We start from the raw sequence: 22133 nt of genomic DNA on the forward strand, positions 1-22133 counted from the left end.
GTGGACTTATTATGATTTTAGGCAGCCTCTCTGCTAATGGGTGGTGTTGTGTTCCTGTCTTGCTAGTTGTTTGGCATAGGATGTCCAGCACTGTAGCTTGCTGGTCGTTGAGTGAAGCTGGGTGCTGGTGTTGAGATGGAGATCTCTGGGAGATTTTTGCCTTTTGATATTATGTGGAGCTGGGAGGTCTCTTGTGGACCAGTGTCCTGAAGTTGGCTCTCCCATCTCAGAGGCACAGCACTGACTCCTGGCTGCAGCACCAGGAGCCTTTCATCCACATGGCTCAGAATAAAAGGAAGAAAAGGTAGAAAAAAGAATTAGTAGAAGTAGAAAGAAAGAAAGAAAGGAGGGAGGGAGGGAGGTAGGAAGGAAGGAGGGAAGGAAGGAATAAAAGAAAGAAAGATAAAGTAAAATAAAATAAGATAAAATATAATAAAGTTATTAAAATAAAAATGTAATTATTAAGAGAAAAAAACAAAACAAAATAAGAAAACGGACAGATAGAACCCTAGGACAAATGGTGGAAGCAAATCTATACAGACAAACTCTCACACAGAAGCATACACATACACACTCACAGAAAGAGGAAAAGGGGAAAAAATCATAAATCTTACTCTCAACGTCCACCTCCTCAATTTGGGATGATTCGTTGTCTAAAGGAGGGAAGGAGGGTAAGAAAGAAAGAAAGAAAGAAAAAAGATAAAATAAAATAAAATAATTAAAATAAAAATAATTATTAAAAAAAATGAAAAAGAAAAATGGATGGATAGAACCCTAGGACAAATTGTGGAAGCAACGCTATACAGACAAAATCTCACACAGAAGCATACACATACACACTCACAAAAAGAGGAAGAGGGGAAAAATCATAAATCTTCCCCTTAAAGCCCACCTCCCTAATTTGGGATGATTCGTTGTCTATTCAGGTATTCCACAGATGCAGGTACATCAAGTTGATTGTGGAGCTTTAATCGGCTGCTTCTGAGGCTGCTGGGAGAGATTTCCCTTTCTCTTCTTTGTTCTCACAGCTCCCAGGGCCTCAGCTTTGGATTTGGCCCCGCCTCTGCGTGTAGGTCGGCGGAAGGCGTCTGTTCTTCGCTCAGACAGGACGAGGTTAAAGGAGCCGCTGATTCGGGGCCTCTGGCTCACTGAGGCCGGGGGCGGGGCGGGGGGTGGGGGGGGAGGGAGGGGCACGGAGTGCGGGGCGGGCCTGCGGCGGCAGAGGCCAGCGTGACGTTGCACCAGCGTGAGGCGTGCCGTGCGTTCTTCTGGGGAAGTTGTTCCTGCATCCCGGGGCACTGGCAGTGGTGGGCTGCACAGGCTCCCCGGAATGGGGGCGTGGACAGTGACCTGTGCTCGCACACAGGCTTCTTGGTGGCGGCAGCAGCGGCCTTAGCGTCTCATGCCCGTCTCTGGGGTCCGCGCTTTTAGCCGCGGCTCGCGCCCGTCTCTGGAGCTCCTTTAAGCAGCGCTCTTAATCCCCTCCCCTCGCGCACCAGGAAACAAAGAGGGAAGAAAAAGCCTGTTGCCTCTTCGGCAGGTCCAGACTTTTCCCGGACCCTCTTCCGACCAGCCGTGGCGCGCTAACCCCCTGCTGTGTTCACGTCGCCAACCCCAGTCCTCTCCCGGCGCTCCGACCGAAGCCCGAACCTCAGCTCCCAGCCCCGCCAGCCCTGGCGGGTGAGCAGACAAGCCTCTCGGCCTGGTGAGTGCCGGTCGGCCCTGACCCTCTGTGCGGGAATCTCTCCGCTTTGCCCTCTGCACCCCTGCTGCTGCGCTCTCCTCTGCGGCTCTGAAGCTTCTTCCCCCCTCTTCCTATGATCAAGTAAGTTGTTACAAATTCTTCAAGGGAAGAACTGTGTCTTATACTTTTTTTTTTGTATTTAGAGTATGCCTTGCAAGGTGACATGCACAGAGCAGAAACTTAGTATTTGCAGATTGAAAGAAATGACAGGCTATAAAATGTTCATGGTGCACTGTTTGAAAATCTTTTCCTAGAGAAGTTGTAAGTTATTTGGGTTTTTACTTCATCCTTTTACTCTTCAGAAATTAAGAATAAGAAAGATGACAGATAAGTTTGTCAGATGGGTACAGATAAGTTATTCCATAGAAAACTTATGAGTTTCATGAAACCTTATAATTGTAAATTAAGAATATATTATTTTGCCCAGCTACCTTCCAGATTAATGCCACATTTTTACTCTATGGCCACCTAGCTTTAAAGCCCTATGGCCGGGAACTGACTACTTCCTGAGACATTTTTTTGTAATCATTGTATTGTTAGGAAGCACTTGCTCACAATGAGGAACTGTTGCCCTCCCCTGACTTTTAGGAAATCTTTATGGAAGAATGATTGCAGAGTACCAGGAGGCGAGAATTTTGCCCTGAAGGGCTCTGTTTGAGGACTGGAGAAAAGAGAAAACAACATTGATTCTCACTGTAGCCACAACTAAAATGATGGCAACAAAATAACGTTTAATGATCCCATGTGACAGAGTCATCACCTTTTGAAAAAGAGTCTACTGCAGGGTTTATCATGTGACATGTTGGGAGTCAAGCATAATAGGTTTGAATCATTGTTTTAACTTCATGAACTGCTGTAAATTACTAACTGATTTTTAAACTGTAAGTCTTCTGAAAAATGGCAGTAGTAATATCTGTCTCAAAGAATTTCTAATGAAAATTAAATAAGATGATGCAGTTCAGTACTTGGCATATTAGTAGGAATGCCTTTAGCTGCAGGTAACAGAAAGATCTAAGTCAAAATAGCTCCTATAATAGGGAGGTTTGTTATCCCACAGAATAAGTTCGGAAGTAGGGATATTTTAGGGTTTGACTTATAGGATTCAACCATGTCATCAGAGATCCAGGTTGTTTTTCATCTTTCTGCCTTAGCATTCTCATCAGGTTGCTTTTACCCTCAGACTTGTCAAGATGTCCAAACAGCTTCAAATATCATGTCCTTACACAGTAAGGCTCCACAGCAGGTCTTCTCTTGCATCTCCCTGGTCAAGATGCATCACATGCCTATTTCATAAAACAATTATTGGGAAGGGAATGTGTTTACTGTGATTGGTTTAAATTAATCAGGTATTATATTCTGGGCCTGGGAAAGATTACTCTACTCCTTTCTAGGAAGTGGCTACCTGATTACTGAGCAAAAGATATTAACAAGGAAAACATGGAGAAATGTTTGCTTGGAGATTACCAACAGTGTCTGCCATACTACCCTTTACATACTACATTATTATAAAATTCAAGAAAGATGCAGGATTATGGTACAGTGGCAATAACATGACTCCACCAATTCCTTATTGTATATGATCTTGGACAAGTCATTTAGCTTTTCAAGCCCCAGTTTTTCTATCTGGAATATGGAGGTGAATAATTAATTATACCTATTCCTCAGGGTCATAAGAAGATTATGTATTTGAAAGCCGTTTATCAAAAAAAACTCTTCAATTTTTATTTAAACTTGTAAATAGACAGTATATTATAATGACATTATGATGACTTCTTATGAAGAGTAGAATTACTCAGCTTTTTAGTTTCAAAGCTGACAATTGAAACTGGCTCTTTTACGGTTTCTATGTGATCTTAAAAAAAAACTTTTGTAATTGTGTACTATAGTCAACATTTAGAAAAATGCATAAAATATAAAGAAAGAGCTTAATAAGTTGATGTAAAATGAATACTTGTGTAATCCCTATCCAGGTCAAGAAATAACATTTTGAGTGCCCCCAGAAGTCCCATGTTTTTGTAGAATCTTTGAATACATATATTTTTAGCAAATCAGTACAATTTTTTTTATATCTACTAGTTTCTCACTGTGTCATAACTATCTCAGACTATTTTATGATCTGGTATTGGCCATTCTCTTCTGTATTCTTCTGCAGTAATATTTATTATTGCACAAGCATCTATTGTGTGTATGTTAGGCACTGTGCAGGCATGACTCTGTCACTTCATAAAGACACTCCTAAGTGTAGCATTCTTCCCATGATTAAAAGATCAAATTTTTATAAATGTGATTTCTTCTGCTAAGCTCCAAGTCTCAGATTTTCAGATTATTTATTGTGAACTTAAGCAGATCTTTCACAAAATTTGCAGAATGATCTATCTCTAAGTTTTTGGTTTTTTTTTAAAACATAAATATTTGTCAATTTTTGCCAATGAAATTTTTTAGAAGATTTAAGTTTTTCAGTAGATTCTCTTTTCTCTATTCACTTAGTCTTTCTCTCTTTTTACTCATGAATATCACCTCCAAACTCTGCATTATGCCTTGATGTTTGTTGCTTTATAAACTTTAAAATAGTTTAGTAATGATTGGACTTGAGGACTTCTCCTTCCAATCAAGATGAAGTAATAGGGATTGGATTTGCCCTCCCACCTGAAACAACTAAACACTGGACAGTCAAATGACAACACTCAAGATACTGGACATCGGGCAGCCAAGGCCAGCAATCCCTGACAGATAGAAAACAAATGAGGTGATCTTTGGAATTGTCCGAGCTTATTTCCTTTAGGAAGTTTCTAGATTGCAATACACAAAGTAGAACACAAGAAGATGTACACAATCTGAGTTGAAGAGACAGTCTGGGGAAGACAAGCCAGTTAGAGTGGGAAGGGCAGAACACCAACCGTGAGAGAGCTTTACAGGGAGAGGATGCTAGAGATTAGCACATGTGTATGAGAAAATTCCTTGATGCTGGGAACCACTCAAGAGGATTAGAAGAAATGATGCCTGAAGGTCACACAAGGCCAGGAATAGTGCCTGTTCCCAATGGCCAGAGTGACAAATCTCATAATTCATGGGGTATCAGAGTACTAAGAAGAGTCTTTCCTGAGTATCAGGGAAAATAAAGCCTAGACTAAACACTGCTCTGGTTCTGCCTAACTAAGCAAGATCTGAAGGCCTCAAACTCTTTTCAAGTAATTTATCTGTTAGCAGAATAAAGTTCAAAAATACTTCTAGGAATACAAAAATAACTAACACCCAACAAAGTGAAGTTCAAAATGTCGGCACTCATAAAAAAATTACCAAAATGCAAAGGAGCAGGCAAACACTGCCAATAATGAGGAGAAAAAATCAATCAAAACTGACGCAGAAATGACACAGGTGACAGAATCAGTAGACAAGGACATTAAAACAATCATTACCACTGTATTGCGTATATTCAAGAAGTTAGAAGAAAGACTGACTATGTTAAGTAGAGACATGGAAGATATACATATCACCCAAATCAATATTCTAGAGATAAAAACCATAGTGTCTGAGATGAAAAAGATACATGAGATGAGATTAATCACAGATAAGATACTGCAGAAGAAGAGATTAATAAATTTGATGACATAGCTGTAGAAACTACTCAAGAACATACACAGAGAAAAAAGATGAAAAAAAGAACAGATCATCAGTGATCAGTGGTACAATTTCAAATGGACAAGCATACATGTAATTGTAGTGCCCATAGGAGAGGATATGGGATGAGGGAGGGCAGAAAATATATTTGAAGAAATGATGGATGGAAACTTTCTAAATTTGATGAAAACTATAAATTCACAGATATAAACAGATCAACAAATTCCAAGCCAAGAAACATGAAGAAAATTACATCAAAACACAAAACAATTGATGTGCTTAAAACCAGTGATAAAGGGAAAATGTTAAAAATAACGACTGAACTTGAGACTTTTCTGTTTTCCCCAGCTCATACACACAGGCATACATGCATTTTCAATCTCTCTCTCCTTCATAACACACACACACACACACGCGCACACACACACACACACACACACACACACACACTTTAATTAATTTGAGTGAGGTCCTCTGTCCCCAGCATTTGGTTTGATTAAAACTAGCATATGCTTTGTGTAACTACAGAAGGACAATCTTTATTTTAAAAGTTAATTCATGTGATCTGATTTGGAAATAGCATATCTCCTTAACCATAAAAACTTAAACTCAAGTGAGACAGCTGTTTCCATGTTCTTGCCTGGGAATCACTCCCCCAGCAAATGTTTCACATGCATGTACAGTGCCTTTAAACTCTTGATCATTATCTACAGCAATTAGGATGCTTTGACATCTGGTGTCTCCTTGATTAGATCTTTCATGAAAGTTCTAAGTGTTAAGAAATAAAATGGTGAGGATGAGGAGCCTCTTTGATGGGACAAAGGGCCCTTCTTTAGATCAGACAACTGTCTAGGAGTAGGACAGATATTTCCCACCACGGATGATGGGGGAAGTGTTGTAGAATCACGAAATGAATCGAAATGAATTCGAGAGATCAGCTTGCCCTCTCCTTTACAGTTACAAAATAATAACAGAAGCCCAGGGGTATTTGATGACTTGCCTTGTTTCCAGATGAGAAATCACTGACTGATTTAATGGAATCCCAGTTTGACCAAATTATTTGATCATCTCCTTCACATTGGTCGCAGTGGAGCTTGTTCCAAATGTTATTGCCAGGATAGACATCCACCTGAGTTCCAAAGTCCCTAACAGTGGCTCCAAGTAACTTATTCTGAGATTTTCAGACCAATTTAAAAGTACTTTGGTTATCCCCAATCCACACTCTCTTATATTCCTCCATAATTTATCTTCTCCCTCTGTCTCTACACTTCTGCAATAGCTGTTTTTCATAAAGCCAAATAACGTATCACAAATGCTTTGTGATGTGAAAATGCCATCTTACCATTGAACAATACACATGCCTTTCTTAGTTTTGTTGCTTCATAGTTTCTATTGAGCCATATGTCTCCAGGTAGATGCAGCTGCCAACTTTTCAACCATGGTAAGATTACCCATCAGGCAAGAATGTCACATAGCCCTACTGCCATATCTAATGACATAAAATTAAAGGAAAATTAAGTTGAGATACTAATAATATCTACAATATATAAAATCAGCTGAACATTTTTGCTATTTGGAATCCTTAATTACAAAAGCACCAGCTATATGTATCTCATTCAAAGAAATTAAAATCACCACAGCAGAATTTTTTTTTCCCTAGTGAGGCTTTTTATTACTGCATTAAAAAATGGTTTAAAATTAGTACTTCTCCAGAAAAGTTCCTGGGTTCTCATGTCAGTTGCTTCCTAGAGTCCCTTGAGATTTGTACCTTGTGGTGGTTGGCTTTTTCTGTGACCATTAAGAGCTGGGCAGGCAGGGGGTAAGATACCTAATTTCACCAGGAAGGAGTCTTGAGCCAAAACCAACTTGGAGGTAACTAAGCCAGAAAACACCATAGGTGTTGAACTCAGCCAGAGTCAGGAGACTTGCCTGAACATTGCTGTCATCTATGAGGCGGTCATGTTGCCAGCATAAACCATCACCTCATCCATGCAATCGTCGTCTTGTTCTTTCTGCTCACCCTCCCCTTGGCTACACTGCACTGCTGATGAAATCACTGCATTTTGTGTGACTGCAACATGCTCCCATCACATGTCTTTCTGACACATGTGCAGAATCGAACTCTTCAGGCCCGAGTCCTCTGCCGTCCTGCCAGGGGACTTGGTACTAAGAGTCTCCCGGGTACAGGCCAGTTGGAGGGACTCTTGGATTGGGCCTCTTCTCTCCGGGGTTGGTGGGGGAGAATCAGGACGTGCACACCAGAAATGTTAATGCTCAATTGTTTTCTGTGCTTTTTTGATGCTTTTCTATACTTTTTAATGCTCAATATTTTTCTAGACTGGAACCTTCTTAAACTAATAGATCATTATCAAAGCATATTTGAATTATATTCTCAAAAGTTAAAAAAAATCTCTAAGTCCATGTTCATATAAAAGAAAACAACTTGAAACAAACTTTTGTGTAAAGTTGCAGGTGGTATTTCTTGAATACAGAGACTCTAAACATCTGCCTGTAAGAATTGTCCTCTACTAACGATTACTAGGTACCAGAATAATTCTGTCTGTTCTCTTTTATTGCACTTGCCTGTACCTTTTGGAACCACCCTGTCTGCTTTGCCATACCTCGTTGTGGGCTGCTGTGGCTTCTCTCATTGGTTTCAAGCTTTTGGCTCTCAGCTGGCCTTTGTGTGTGTGTGTGTGTGTGTGTGTGTGTGTGTGTGTGTGTGTGTGTGTGTGTATGATGGTCATGGGGCTTATTTGCTCTGTGTACTGTAATCCTGTGTAAGAAATGACCCATTTACACATTTATCCAGCCTTTGCCAAACTTACCTGTTATCCAATTCCCTGACAGGAGAAGAAGGCTGTCATAGTAAAGTGCAATGCCTTAAAATACCTGGAAATGAAGCAACACTTCTCATATATCTATCTCAATTGTCTAGAGATATTTTTAAGAACTATGGTTAATATAGAATACATCAAATGCCGATGCACAAAACAGAAAACAGTTTTGCATTCTGCAGGCTTTGTAGAGCCAACATTCACTCACTCATACACAAATTGATCCACTCATTCACTGAAAAACATCGTGAAAATGTTTGAGGTGCTGTGCTTATTATTGTCATGTGATTATGCCTCTTTTATAACACTTATTGCATTAAGCAATGCTATTTGTGCAGTGGTCACCTCTGCTAGTCTCTGAACTCTTCCAGTGTTGGGATTGTGCAAAGATAAACAGATTTCCTGAGTCAGTAATCTGATATCTAGTGTTCTTCTCAAGGTTCATTAATATCAAAAGTAATTAATTACCACAATCTTTATTTATTTATGATTTTTTCATGTAAAAAAGATCTATTGATAGGGGGTACCCTATTACATAGAAACCTTTGCAAATGGATTGTATGAAAGTAAAAATCTATAATGTATTAAAAAATTTTTTTTATTGGAGTGCAGTTGATTTACAATGTTGTATTAGTTTCGTGTGTACAGCAAAGTGAATCAGTTATACATATATCCACTCTTTTTTAGATTCTTTTCCAATATAGGCCATTACAAAGTACTGAGTAGAGTTCCCTGTGTTATACAGTAAGTCCTTATTAGTTATCTATTTTATATATAGTAGTGTGTAAAATTTACCATGAACTTTAAAGCGTCCACTTTCATAAACATAGAATTTTCAGACAACCACACTTTTCTTTCATTGAGAGGGTATACAATATGCTCTGTAAAATTTCTGCCAAAGGGTACAATCCACATTACATATGCACTAAAATGTAGAAATGCAGCTGGGGCTTCTCAACTAACTTTATGTGATACCCTATTGATTATCTACCCTCATCATCACCTATGTACCTCAAATAAACTCGATGTCCCATATTTCTTGGTTGCTTTTTTTAAAAATCTTTTTTGGAGTATAATTGCTTTACAATGTTGTGTTAGTTTCTGCTGTATAACAAAGTGAATCAGCTATATGTATACATATATCCCCATATCCCCTCCCTCTTGCATCTCTCTCTCACCCTTTCTATCCCACCCCTCTAGGTGGTCACAAACCACCGAGCTGATCTCCCTGTGTGATGCAACTGCTTCCCACTAGCTATCTATTTTACATTTGTTAGTGTATATATGTCAGTGCAACTCTCTCACTTCGTCCCAGCTTATCCGTACCCCTTCCCATGTCCTCAAGTCCATTCTCTACATCTACATCTTTATTCCTGTCCTGCCCTTAGGTTCTTCAGAACCACTTTTTTTGTTTTGTTTTTTAGATTCCATATATATGTGTTAGCATACTGTATTTGTTTTTCTCTTTCTGACTTACTTCATTCTGTATAACAGACTCTAGATCCATCCACCTCACTAAAAATAACTCAATTTCGTTTCTTTTCATGGCTGAGTAATATTCCATTGTGTATATATGCCACATCTTCTTTATCCATTCATCTGTCTATGGACACTTAGGTTGCTTCCATGTCCTGGCTATTGTAAATAGAGCTGCAATGAACATTGTGGTACGTGACTCTTTTTGAATTATGGTTTTCTCAGGGTATATGCCCAGTAGTGGGATTGCTGGGTCATAGGGTAGTTCTATTTTTAGTTTTTTAACGAACCTCCATACTGTTCTCCATAGTGGCTGTATCAATTTAAATTCCCACCAACAGTGCAAAAGGGTACCCTTTTCTCCACACCCTCTCCAGCATTTATTGTTTGTAGATTTTTTGATGATGGCCATTCTGACCAGTGTGAGGTGATACCTCATTGTAGTTTTGATTTGCATTTCTCTAATGGTTAGTGATGTTGAGCATCCATTCATGTGTTTGTTGGCAGTCTGAATATCTTCTTTGGAGAAATGTCTGTTTAGGTCTTCTGCCCATTTTTGGATTGGGTTGTTTGTTTTTTTGATATTGGGCTGCATGAGCTGCTCTTATATTTTGGAGATTAATCCTTTGTCAGATGCTTCATTTGCAAATATTTTCTCCCATTCTGAGGGTTGTCTTTTTGTCTTGTTTATGGTTTCCTTTGCAGTGCAGAAGCTTTTAAGTTTCATCAGGTCCCATTTGTTTATTTTTGTTTTTATTTCCATTTCTCTAGGAGGTGGGTCAAAAAGGATCTTGTTGTGATTTATGTCATAGAGTGTTCTGCCTATGTTTTCCTCTAAGAGTTTTATAGTGTCTGGCCTTACATTTAGGTCTTTAATCCATTTGGAGTTTATTTTTTATACGGTGTTAGGGAGTGTTCTAATTTCATTCTTTTACATGTAGCTGCCAGGTTTTCCCAGCACCACTTATTGAAGAGGCTGTCTTTTCTCCATTGTATATTCTTGCCTCCTTTATCAAAGATAAGGTGACCATATGTGCGTGGGTTTATCTCTGGGCTTTCTATCCTGTTCCATTAATCTATATTTCTGTTTTTGTGCCAGTAGCATACTGTCTTGATTACTGTAGCCTTGTAGTATAGTCTGAAGTCAGGGAGCCTGATTCCTCCAGCTCTATTTTTCGTTCTCAAGATTGCTTTGGCTATTCGGGGTCTTTTGTGTTTCCATACAAATTGTGACATTTTTTGTTCTAGTTCTGTGAAAAAATGCCAGTGGTAGTTTGATAGGGATTGCACTGAATCTGTAGGTTACTTTGGGTAATATAATCATTTTCACAATATTGATTCTTCCAACCCAGGAACATGGTATATCTCTCCATTTGTTTGTATCACTTTTAATTTCTTTCATCAGTGTCATATAGTTTTCTGCATGCAGTTCTTTTGTCTCCTTAGGTCGGTTTATCCCTAGGTATTTTATTCTTTTTGTTGCAGAGGTAAATGGGAGTGTTTCCTTAATTTCTCTTTCAGATTTTTCATCATTAGTGTATAGGAATGCCAGATATTTCTGTGCATTAATTTTGTATCCTGCAACTTTACCAAATTCATTGACTAGCTCTAGTAGTTTTCTGGTAGCATCTTTAGGATTCTCTATGTATAGTATTATGTCATCTGCAAACAGTGACACTTCTTCCTCTTCTCTTCCGATTTGTATTCCTTTTATTTCTTTCTCTTCTCTGATTGCTGTGGCTAAAACTTCCAAAACTATGTTGAATAATAGTGGTGAGAGTGGACAACCTTGTCTTGTCCCAGGTCTTAGAGGAAATGGTTTCAATTTTTCACCATTGAGAATGATGTTGGCTGTGGGTTTGTCATATATGGCCTTTATTTTGTTGAGGTAGGTTCCCTCTATGTCTACTTTCTGGAGTTTTTATCAAGAATGGGTGTTAAATTTTGTTGAAAGCTTTTTCTGCATCTATTGAGATGATCATATGGTTTTATCCTTCAATTTGTTAATATGGTGTATCACAGTGATTGATCCTTGCATTCCTGGGATAAACCCCACTTTATCATAGTGTATGATCCTTTGAATGTGCTGTTGGATTCTGCTTGCTAGTATTTTGTTGGGGATTTTCTGCATCTATGTTCATCAGTGATATTGGCCTCTAATTTTCTTTTTTTATGACATCTTTTTCTGATTTTGGTATCAGGGTGATGGTCGCCTCATAGAATGCGTTTGGGAGTGTTCCTCCCTCTGCTGTATTTTGGAAGAGTTTGAGAAGGACAGGTGTTAGCTCTTCTCTAAATGTTTGATAGAATTCACCTGTGAAGCCATCTGGTCCTGGGCTTTTGTTTGTTGTAAGATTTTTTTTTTTTTTTTTTTTTTTTTTTTTTTTTGCGGTACACGGGCCTCTCACTGCCGTGGCCCCTCCCGTTGCGGAGCACAGGCTCCGGACGCGCAGGCTCAGCGGCCATGGCTCACGGGCCCAGCCGCTCCGCGGCACGTGGGATCCTCCCGGACCGGGGCACGAACCCGTGTCCCCTGCATCGGCAGGCGGACTCTCAACCACTGCGCCACCAGGGAAGCCCCTGTTGTAAGATTTTTAATCACAGTTTCAATTTCAGTGCTTGTGATTGGTCTGTTTATATTTTCTATTTCTTCCTGGTTCAGTCTTGGAAGGTTGTCCATTCTTTGCTAAGAATTTGTCCATTTCTTCCAGGTTGTTCATTTTATTGGCGTAGAGTTGCTTGTAATAATCTCTCATGATTCCTTGTATTTCTGCAGTGTCAGTTGTTACTTCTTTTTCATTTCTAATTCTATTGATTTGCATGTTCTCCCTTTTTTTCTTGATAAGTCAGGCTAATGGTTTATCAATTTGGTTTATCTTCTCCAAGAACCAGCTTTTAGTTTTATTGATCTTTGCTATTGTTTCCTTCATTTCTTTTTCATTTATTTCTGATCTGATCTTTATGATTTCTTTCCTTCTGCTAACTTTTGCATTTTTTTTTTCTTCTTCCTCTAATTGTTTTAGGTGTAAGGTTAGGTTGTTTTTTTTTGAGATTTTTCTTGTTTCTTGAGGTAGGATTGTATTGCTATAAACTTCCCTCTTAGGACTGCTTTTGCTGCATCCCATAGGTTTTGGGTCGTTGTGTTTTCATGGTCATTTGTTTCTAGGTATTTTTTGAGTTCCTCTTTGATTTTTCACTGATCTCTTGGTTATTTAGTATAGTATTGTTTAGCCTCGATGTATTTGTATTTTTTACAGTTTTTTCCCCTGTAATTGGTATCTAGTCGCATAGCATTGTGGTAGGAAAAGATACTTGTATGATTTCAATTTTCTTAAATTTACCAATGCTTGATTTGTAACCCAAGATATGATTTATCCTGGAAAGTGTTCCATGAGTGCTTGAGAAGAATGTGTATTCTGCTATTTTTGGATGGAATGTCCTATAAATATCAATTAAGTTCATCTTGTTTAATATGTCATTTAAAGCTTGTGTTTCCTGATTTATTTTCATTTTGGATGATCTGTCCACTGGTAAAAGTGGGGTGTTAAAGTTCCCTACTATTATTGTGTTACTGTCGATTTCCCCTTCTATGGCTGCTAGTATTTGCCTTATGTATTGAGGTGCTCCAATGTTGGGTGCATAAGTATTTACAATTGTTATGTCTTCTTGGATTGATCCCTGATCATTATGTAGTGTCCTTCTTTGTCTCTTTTAATAGTCTTTATTTTAAAGTCTATTTTGTCTGATACGAGAATTGCTACTCCAGCTTTCTTTTGATTTCCATTTGCATGGAATATCTTTTTCATTTGTTTAGTCTGGTGGGTTTTTATCTTGCTCCTTCATCTACTGTGTGTTTTTCTGTCTTCTCATTTTGCTTATCTTACTGTGTTTGGGGTCTCCTTTTTGCAGGCTGCAGGTTCATAGTTCCTGTTGTTTTTGGTGTCTGTCCCCAGTGACTAAGATTGGTTCAGTGGGTTGTGTAGGCTTCCTGGTGTAGGGCACTAGTGCCTGTGTTCTGGTGGGCGTGGCTGGATCTTGTCTTTCTGGTGAGCAGGGCCACATCTGGTGATGTGTTTTGGGGTATCTGTGAACTTAGTATGATTTTAAGCAGCCTTTCTACTAATGGGTGGGGTTGTTTTCCTGTCTTGCTTATTGTTTGGCATGCGATGTCCAGCACTGGAGCTTGCTGGCCGTTGGGTGGAGCTGGGTCTTAGCGCTGAGATGGAGATCTCTGAGAGCAGTCTCGTCGATTGATATTACGTGGGGCTGGGAGGTCTCTGGTGGCCCAGTGTCCTGAACTCGGCTCTTCTACCTCAGAGGCTCAGGCCTGACACCAGGCTGGAGCACCAAGACCCTGTCAGCCACACGGCTGTTTGGACCTCTGGGGTGAGGAGCCACTGCTCTGTGACTCTGACTAGAGGGGGCTGAGGAGCCCCCAGAACATTAGGGATTGCGTGATAGGTAGTAGGAGTCAAACACCTAATGGACCAGTCTCATCCTTCTTGTTTTTGAAACCTACCATTCTCCCAGCCACTCTGAAGCAAAGACTCAAACTCATGTCTACTCTTTTCTCTCCACGGCTTCCTGCTGAGTCAATCCAGTCCAAATAGTAGGGTCTCTTCCACATTATTTCCTGTATTTATACCCTTCCTTTCCATGTACCCTCTTTAGCTCATTGATTCAGCCGTTAGTTCACTCATACTTACTTATTTATTCTGAAAACCTTTAGGGTGTTAGTGTGTGCTTTGCAGAGTAACCTTGCCACTGATATTTAAAGATTATTAAGACTTTTTATTCTTTAGGAGTTAGAGACTAGCTAGAGTGACCCGTATATAAAGAGCTATACTCACAATTCAGTGGGAGATAGAGGCAGGGCGGCTAAGAGGTTTGTAGAAATTTAAATTAATTTCCCTTGCTTTAGGAAGTTTCCACAGTGTTTGCACAATTAAATACAAACTCCTCACCCAGGCATTCAAATGCTTCTACAATATGGCATCAATTTAACTTTCCAACTCCCACTTTTCCTGTGCATGTGGTACCCTATGCTCCAGCCAAATTTTCCCTCTCTGATCCTTGAAAATACCTTGAAGTATTCTTCTCTCTTCTTCTTCTGTGGAACCTCATTCTCTGCATCTTCTGTAAAAATGCCACCCATACATCTGTGCCCCCTTGGAATGTTACCTCCTGTCTTTCCTGCCTTTTTGATATGATCTCTCCCTCCTTTCAATTTACAGAGCATGTTTTTTGCACATTCCTTATGTCATGATGTCAACCCTGTGTTATAATTATGTACATACTGGATTGTAGGTCTTTGAAGCTAACTGTGAACTACTTATTTTTGTTGATTAGAAGCTCAAAAATACATTAAATTTAATTATGTATGTGACAAGAAATACTTATTATATGAAAAGAAGGCTGAAGAGAGAGTGAGAGTGCTAGATTTTTTCCACCAATTTGTGGCAAAGTTTCCCCAATTATTTAACCTCACAGTCTCTATATACTCACCAACAAAATGGGAATATTAATACCTGCCTTATTTATCTTTTAGGATGGTGACAAATAAAAACTTAAAATACAAATATGAAAATACTTGAAAATTGTTGAGAAATCTGTTGTTGGTGACAGTACCGAAGATGTTAACAGGGATTTCTATGGAACGTTTTAAAATATGTCCAATACAAAAAATACATATTTACTAGTTTTTAACTTAGCCTATGATTCAAACCCTTTCAACATCCAGGAGCTGTCATACAGATCCTAAAAGATTTTTGCAAATAAACTTTGATCTGAGAATGTCTGCAGCCAGTTCATTATTTCTACTTAGCTATAGGTATCATATTTTTTCTCAAAGTCCAGGTTCCATCTTATTTTATTGAAATAACAAAAATTGTACTGTGTTCTGGAGCAGTGTGCCTTTCACCTGAGAATGTTCCATCATTAACAGACTCCTGTGTCTTCTAGGATTTGTCATCAGTATCGTTATAACCAGGTGTCCTGACTCCTTTACTACCTTTTTCTTTTATAATAGTTTTTTGGAGTTCAGAGTTTTTGTTTGTTTGTTTTGAGTTAGCTTTTTCTCAAAAAACCCAGTGTTTCCACAACACCTGCAAGAAGCCTTCCTTTTCACATCACTTCACTATGATTACTTAGGTATAGTTAAGTTGAGAACACTAACAGTGTAATCAAGAAGCATGTATTGAGTAACCACATGGCAGAGGCTTCATGCCAGACAATTTACATACATAATTGCACATAATCCTCACACCTACCCCACTGAGTAGGTGTTATTATCCCCATTTTATAGATGAAAAATCTGAAGCTCAGAGGGATTAAGTGTCTCTCCCAGGGTATGTCTTGATTCCAGTCCTTATTTGTCCTTTGATGATTCCAAAGCCAGGATTCTTATTTTCTCTGGTGCAGTGCCTCCCAGATTTTCTTTAATTCCAGAGATATTTCTTCAAAGGCTGTCTTAACTTTAGTCTATAGTATGTTTGCTGATGGTAAACTTTGGGATTTTCTGCTTTTACATCCTCCAAATTCCCTAGTACAGCCCTCTTGGATACCAAAGACTCAATGAGTTAATGTTGAATGAAGTGTGTCAAGGAAAAGTCTTTCATCCTTATAAATTGTACCTCAGTTACATTAAGTATTTTGTTAGCATTGTTCTTTTCCTGGATCAGTTCTTATAGACTAATGGTTAATCCCTAAGTTTTTCTATAATGAGTTATAACCAGTTAACTTTTTCGTTGTTTCCTTGGCCTTGTATTCAAGCATTGATGGTTGCCTGAGGCCATCAAGGATGTGCTCGACTTCATTTGATCTTAAAAAAATTCCTGAAACATCTTATAGGCACCTGTGCTCAACTTCATTTGATGTTAAAAAAGTCCTGAAACATCTTATAGGCATCTGTTCCTTTGGTACAGGATTTCTCACCAGTGGCACCATTGACCTTTTGGTCTGGACAACTTTTTGTTACTGGGGGCTGTCTTGGCAGGATATTTAGCAGCATCCATGGCTATACCCACTAGATGCTGGTAACCCCTCCCACGATGTGACAAAAATGTCTCCAGCCATAGCCAGATGTCCCCTGAGGAGCAGACTCTCCCACCACCTCCAGTGGAGAATTACAAACATGTAGTAACGGAGAGAGAAAAAAAGAACAAAGACTTCTATCTCTACAACAAAACACACACTTCCTATTCACAGGTATCTTTTGAAGAAGCTGAGTATGTCAATTCTTAAAAGTGGATTTCATTTGCTTAAATGTGGAGCCTGAAATTCGGTCAATAGCCACCTTTCCCTTAAATTTATATGATACTCACTGGATTGCAAATTAGGTGAATTTTCATCCACCTTAAGCACTTATATTTGAATCACCTGTTCTGTGATAAAGAAGAAAATCCGGGATATTTTGGTTCTGCTTTTCCCCCCAAATTGTGTATTTCAATCATATTAGTGAGAGTTGAGAATACGGTTGTTACTGATAGACATTCAGGGCTGCCCAGGTCACAATGGCTGTGATTTGTCTCTTCCTGAGTTAACCTGACTTTTTTTCATTCATTATCCCATCTTACTTTTCAGTTTGAAGCCATTTTCTACTTGACTTATAAAATGTACTTTACCAAACAGAACAGTTAATTACCCAAAGGGGAAACACCCTACGCAAGCTGAAATCTGGAATGCAAAATAATTAGGTATCTATGTTTTCCCTAAGCTGTCAAAGAAATCTATTTTCTGCCATAATTTTGGCAAACCCTTGATTTTCTGCTGAAGTCTGATTTCTGATTGTAAGATTGATAATGAATGTGGTTTCAGAGTATTAATCCTATCCCTTTCACAGTAGTTGTTCTCAGTGTTTACATGTTCTGATAATAGGGCTGTCTAAATAATTAGGGGATTATCCAATTACACTTCATTTCTCATTCTTCAAGCATTCTCATTCTTTAAATACAAATAACATATCTTCAGGTAGTATTTTAAACTTTGGGCAACATTAATTTCATTTAGTCTTCATTGGAAGTCCTGTGGGATAACTATTTTTATTGTCATGTCAAAGAGTAAAAGTGAAAAGAGGCTTAGACAGTTTAAATGGTGGGTCCAAGGAGCCACAGTACTTTTATATGTATATATGTATGGATGGATTTAATAAGTATTGGCCACCTAAAATGTGCCAGGCATAAGTCAAGGTCAGTGGTGCTCAACAGAAATAGAATGTAAGCTGCCTAGGTAATTTAAAGTTTTCTAGTTGTCACATTAAACAAAAAATAAACAGGTAAAATTAATTTAAGTATTTTTTAACACTATAGATTGAAAATATCATTTCAATAAGTAATTAATATAAAAATTATTCATAAGATACATTCTATTCTTTTCTTTCTACAGTCTTTGAAATCAAATATCACAGTAACTCCCAATTAAGAAAAGCAACTATTCAAGCGTTGTGTTTTGAGGTTGTAGTTTTGGGCAGCACCTCTCCAGGGACAAGGATGTGGAGGCATCTAAGACAAGCTCTCTGGCGACAGGAAGTTTGCCCTCCAGTGCAAGAGTAAGATAGTAAACAGCAATGAGTGAGCGAAAGAAGTAAACCCATGCCTTCTAGCTCAGGATCATCAACATTTTGGGGGAAGATACTGGGTGTGTAGTGCAGCTTTTCAGACTGTCAGGGCTGAGGCTGTCCAGTGAAAGTCAGCTGCTGAGAAGTGCTAGTGGAGAGCTCGGGTGAGTGAGAATGGGTCCTGGGGCCGGATGGCTTTGGGTTTGGTGAGGAGGGTGATCAAGTCTGAGACTTCAGGGAGGTGACAGGTGGAAACAGGAATGGATATTTAAGAGGAGGACATCCTGCTGGAGGCCACGGCGGGTGAAACACCCTGAGACTGAGGGCTCTGGGGTCTTGGGGACAGAGAAGAAGGAGCCATCATGGATGGACCCTCTCGGAGAGCCTGGCAGGCTGCCGTGGGCTCCACTGAGCCCCGTTGTCTGTCTGGCAAACCACCAGCTTTCAGTGGACAGCCTGGTGTATACGCTGTCAATTAAGGGCTTTCAAAAGAAAAAAAAAAGGCTGCTAAGAGTGTGCCTTTGTTTTTTTTCTGTTCAAATCATTTTATTTTTTATTCAATTGATTTTTATTGAGCACATCCAATACACAGGACACCATATTAAGTACAACAAAGTATACAAAGATGAATGTGACAGGTCCTCTACCATTAATAAGTATAACATTATCTAGAACTGAATTTGAACTAATATGTAACTGGTAGTGAAATATTTGGACTACCTAAAACAAGGATGAACGGTTTTGTGACAAAAGTTTATATTCATGTATTATGTAAAGATGACTCTGAAGTGAACAGATTTTTGTCTCCGAAATTATATCAGTTATCTATTGTGATGTAACAAATTATCCTAAAATGTAGCAGCATACTACAACAAACATTTCGTACCTCACACATTTTCCGAGGATCAGGAATCCAGGAGCGGTTTAGCTGGGATTTTTGGCTCAGGTCTCTCATGAGGTTGTAGTCAAGCTCTTTGCAGGGTTGCAGTCATTGAAGGCTTGATGGGGGCTGGCTGATGGCACACTCCCACGGCTGTGGGCTGTGGACAGGGTGCCTCATTTCCTTGTTGGCTTTTGGGCTTTTGGAGGAAGGTCTCAGTTCCTGTTATAAAGGCCTTTCCCTAGGGCTACTCTGGATGTGGCAGCTGGCTCCCCCCAGAGCCAGCGATCCAAGAGAACAAGCAAGGAGGACACCGCAGTGCCTTTTATGACCTAGTCTCCAAAGCCACACCCTGGCACTTCTGCTTTCCTCTGTTCCTTAGAAGTGAGTTACTAAGTCCAGCCCATATCTTGAGAGGAGGCGTATCAAAGACTTCATACATATATCTTAAAACTACCACGGTAGTGATGTTAACATCTCACTTGAATAATTTATTTGAATTTTTTTTGCATCTAGTAGAACTCTGTGCTTGCATGTACTTGCTACTTTTTTGTTGGGAACTTTTTAATCATAAATTTTCTATTTCCTGTTTACTTCGAAGACATTTCGGTATGATAGCCTTTTCTGTACTGAATTTTGTTATTGTTCTTTGAATCTCTCTTTTCTCTTCTTCATCTAATCTTTGAGGGATGGATTCCGGGAGAGAAAAATGAAAGTTAATATACTGAGCCACATCACTGCTAATTTCTTCTGCATCTTTATCCATGAGGAAAATGCGAGCATTCTTTTTGGATGGTGCCTGTAGGAGTCTATGCAGTAGCGGAATGTCTGTTTTCTTTAGCCGTCTCTGCTCTCCTGTTGCAAAAATAATGTAAAGTGCAAAATCCCGGGCACTATTTTCAATCTTAAATTTTTGGAGAATTTGCTTTATTACTTCTTCAGTTCTCATATCACTGTTTATTCTGACCTTAGTTTCTGATCCAATGGCTGGAGTGAAAATTGATGTTTCATGGTTATAAAAGTGTCCGTTCATAGAGGCCCTATGCTTCTGTCTGTCCTTTCTGTCCATCATCGGAGGCTTCATCCTTTTTCTCACCAGGGTTGCTTCACTCTTGGTTCTATAGAGCAATGGGGATTCAGGTTCTTCATCTGCATGAAGCTTCAGAGTGCTACTGTGATAAGATAAATAATCTTCCTGGGAATCTGTTGCTCCAGACACTGGAATCTGAGTCCTGTCCAAATCACTAATACAGTAAAGATCATGAAATTCTCCCCAGCGTGTCGTTCCCCTTTTGGAAAAGACATCTGGTGACTTCAGCACAATGAAAGAAGGGATTTGCTTCTCATCTTGTGTTTTCAGTTGTATAGGCTGCTTTACTCCCCAGAAAATGTCCAGCGTTACTTCAACCATTAGTTTACCATCGTCAGTCTGTCCATATAAGATATGCAGATTTTTCTGGTTCCTATAAAAGATGTTACAGGTCTTCAATAAAGAATGAAGCTGTTTCCTGGTAACGCATGTCCTCTCATTGATGTAGATCCAAGAAGAGGAGGGGTGAGCCGTCATAGTCATTTTCTCCCCCTTTCTGAGATCATCTGAGGCTCCCCTTATCTGTTGAACTGAACCTGCTCCGGAGAGCGTGTTCCCCTGCTCAGTTCCAAACTCTGATCATCGTTGGAGAGTCAGTGCTTGCTCACCTGTCCCGGAGGTGGAGCTGGGGTCGGAGACAAGCGCGGGAGGAGGGCCGCACATGCTCCTGCCCGGGCAGGGCTCCCTCTGCGCCTCGTTCAGATCTTTTAAGAGGCTCTTTCATGGTATTGAAGGTGAAGATGCTGAAGAGGTACCACTGACAGTACAAATAAGGACCTGATAAGTCTTTGGGTTTATACCTTTTAATATGCTCCACCCTCCTTCATTCTTTCTTTCTTGCAGCGTTTTGTTTCGGTTTTCCTCCCGTCCCTTGGAAGAGCCCCGCTTGACTGGTGTCTCCTTTGGCTCGGACCACACCTGCTTGCACTGACCTTGGCAAGTCTGGCTCTTTAATTGCCACATAGGCTTACCTGCTCCCTGTAAAAACCACGTCTCTGGCCTCATTACCGCAGCCTTACCAGAGAGGGGGAAGAGACCGTCTCCCATCCCATAGCATCCTATGCACAAGCAGGGAGGGGTGGCTCTCAGCAAAACTGTCCAGAAGTTGTGCTGCAAGTTCTCTTCTTTCCTCCTTACTCAGTTCGTTTCTCCCCACACCCTCCATGGCCTTTATCTGATGGTGTCTGCCCCTTCCACCGAATACCTTGGCGTTGGCAGAGACTCATACTTGTTTAGTTCCTGGCAAAGTCTGGGCCGAGAGAGCACAAAAGTACGTGGTGGTTAGGCCAGTCTGAGGCAAACTAAGAAACTTAAAGTAAAAGATTTGGATTGAATGTGAAACAAGTGTAAGAAGAGGTCCTGATAAGCACCCCCTCTTTTCTCCTGATCAATCTCAGTGCAGTTAAGACCTACTTGGAACTCACTCTGAAATAGTCACACTGGAATATCCTAAGAAGTGCATATTTCCAAGGCCTTGTGAAGTCCGTTTCTTATCTTTTAGAGAGTCTCAATGTTTAGCAGAGTTTTAGGCGTACTCCTGGCACACACCAAGTCTCTTATTATGGGCTGAGCTGTTGTACCAGAGCTGGAGCTGGGCAGATGGCAAGTCCCTCGTTGCCACGGTTGATGGAGCAGGTCCGGTGCATGTTTACTTTAGGGGGAATGGAGAGGCTCGTCCTGCCTCTCACAGGGTGGGCTTACATGGCGGCTTCCCTCTCAGGCACACCTGTGTCCAGTTGGGAGCAGGACAAGTCTCAGGAAGGTGCCAGCGATCCTGAAGTGTCTTTGTGCTGGTCCTCCCACTTGTTTACTATGCTTAGCTACCAGCTTGCAGTATTTTCAAGGTTGCAGAGAAGAGTCATTGCACGACAGTGAGATTTCTGGCAATGGGAAACAGAGCTTTCTTTATAAATGCTTCACTGCTGATCTCTCCC

At 39.9% G+C, this 22133-nt stretch overlaps 1 protein-coding gene across 1 annotated transcript; it reads right to left on the reverse strand.

The window, feature by feature from the left end:
- Positions 1 to 19664: 19664 nt before the first annotated feature.
- LOC116757020 (ras association domain-containing protein 6-like) lies at positions 19665 to 20682 on the reverse strand. Its single transcript, XM_032638286.1, has 2 exons — positions 20118 to 20682; positions 19665 to 20015 (listed from the first exon to the last, which is right to left on the reverse strand). The coding sequence occupies exons 1-2, from the start codon at positions 20680 to 20682 to the stop codon at positions 19678 to 19680; spliced, it is 903 nt and encodes a 300-aa protein (XP_032494177.1). The 3' UTR covers positions 19665 to 19677.
- Positions 20683 to 22133: the final 1451 nt, after the last annotated feature.

The sequence above is a fragment of the Phocoena sinus genome, chromosome 7 (assembly GCF_008692025.1).
Source record: "Phocoena sinus isolate mPhoSin1 chromosome 7, mPhoSin1.pri, whole genome shotgun sequence".
Classification (NCBI taxonomy): domain Eukaryota; kingdom Metazoa; phylum Chordata; class Mammalia; order Artiodactyla; family Phocoenidae; genus Phocoena; species Phocoena sinus.

What these genes read in the sequence shown, in the direction of transcription:
- LOC116757020 (XM_032638286.1), bottom strand. Translation starts at nt 20,682, where the DNA reads ATGACTATGACGGCTCACCCCTCCTCTTCTTGGATCTACATCAATGAG. An exon ending in CGGACACTTTTATAACCATG is followed by an intron (nt 20,016 to 20,117) that starts AAACATCAATTT and finishes TCCAAAAATTTA; the next exon opens with AGATTGAAAATAGTGCCCGG.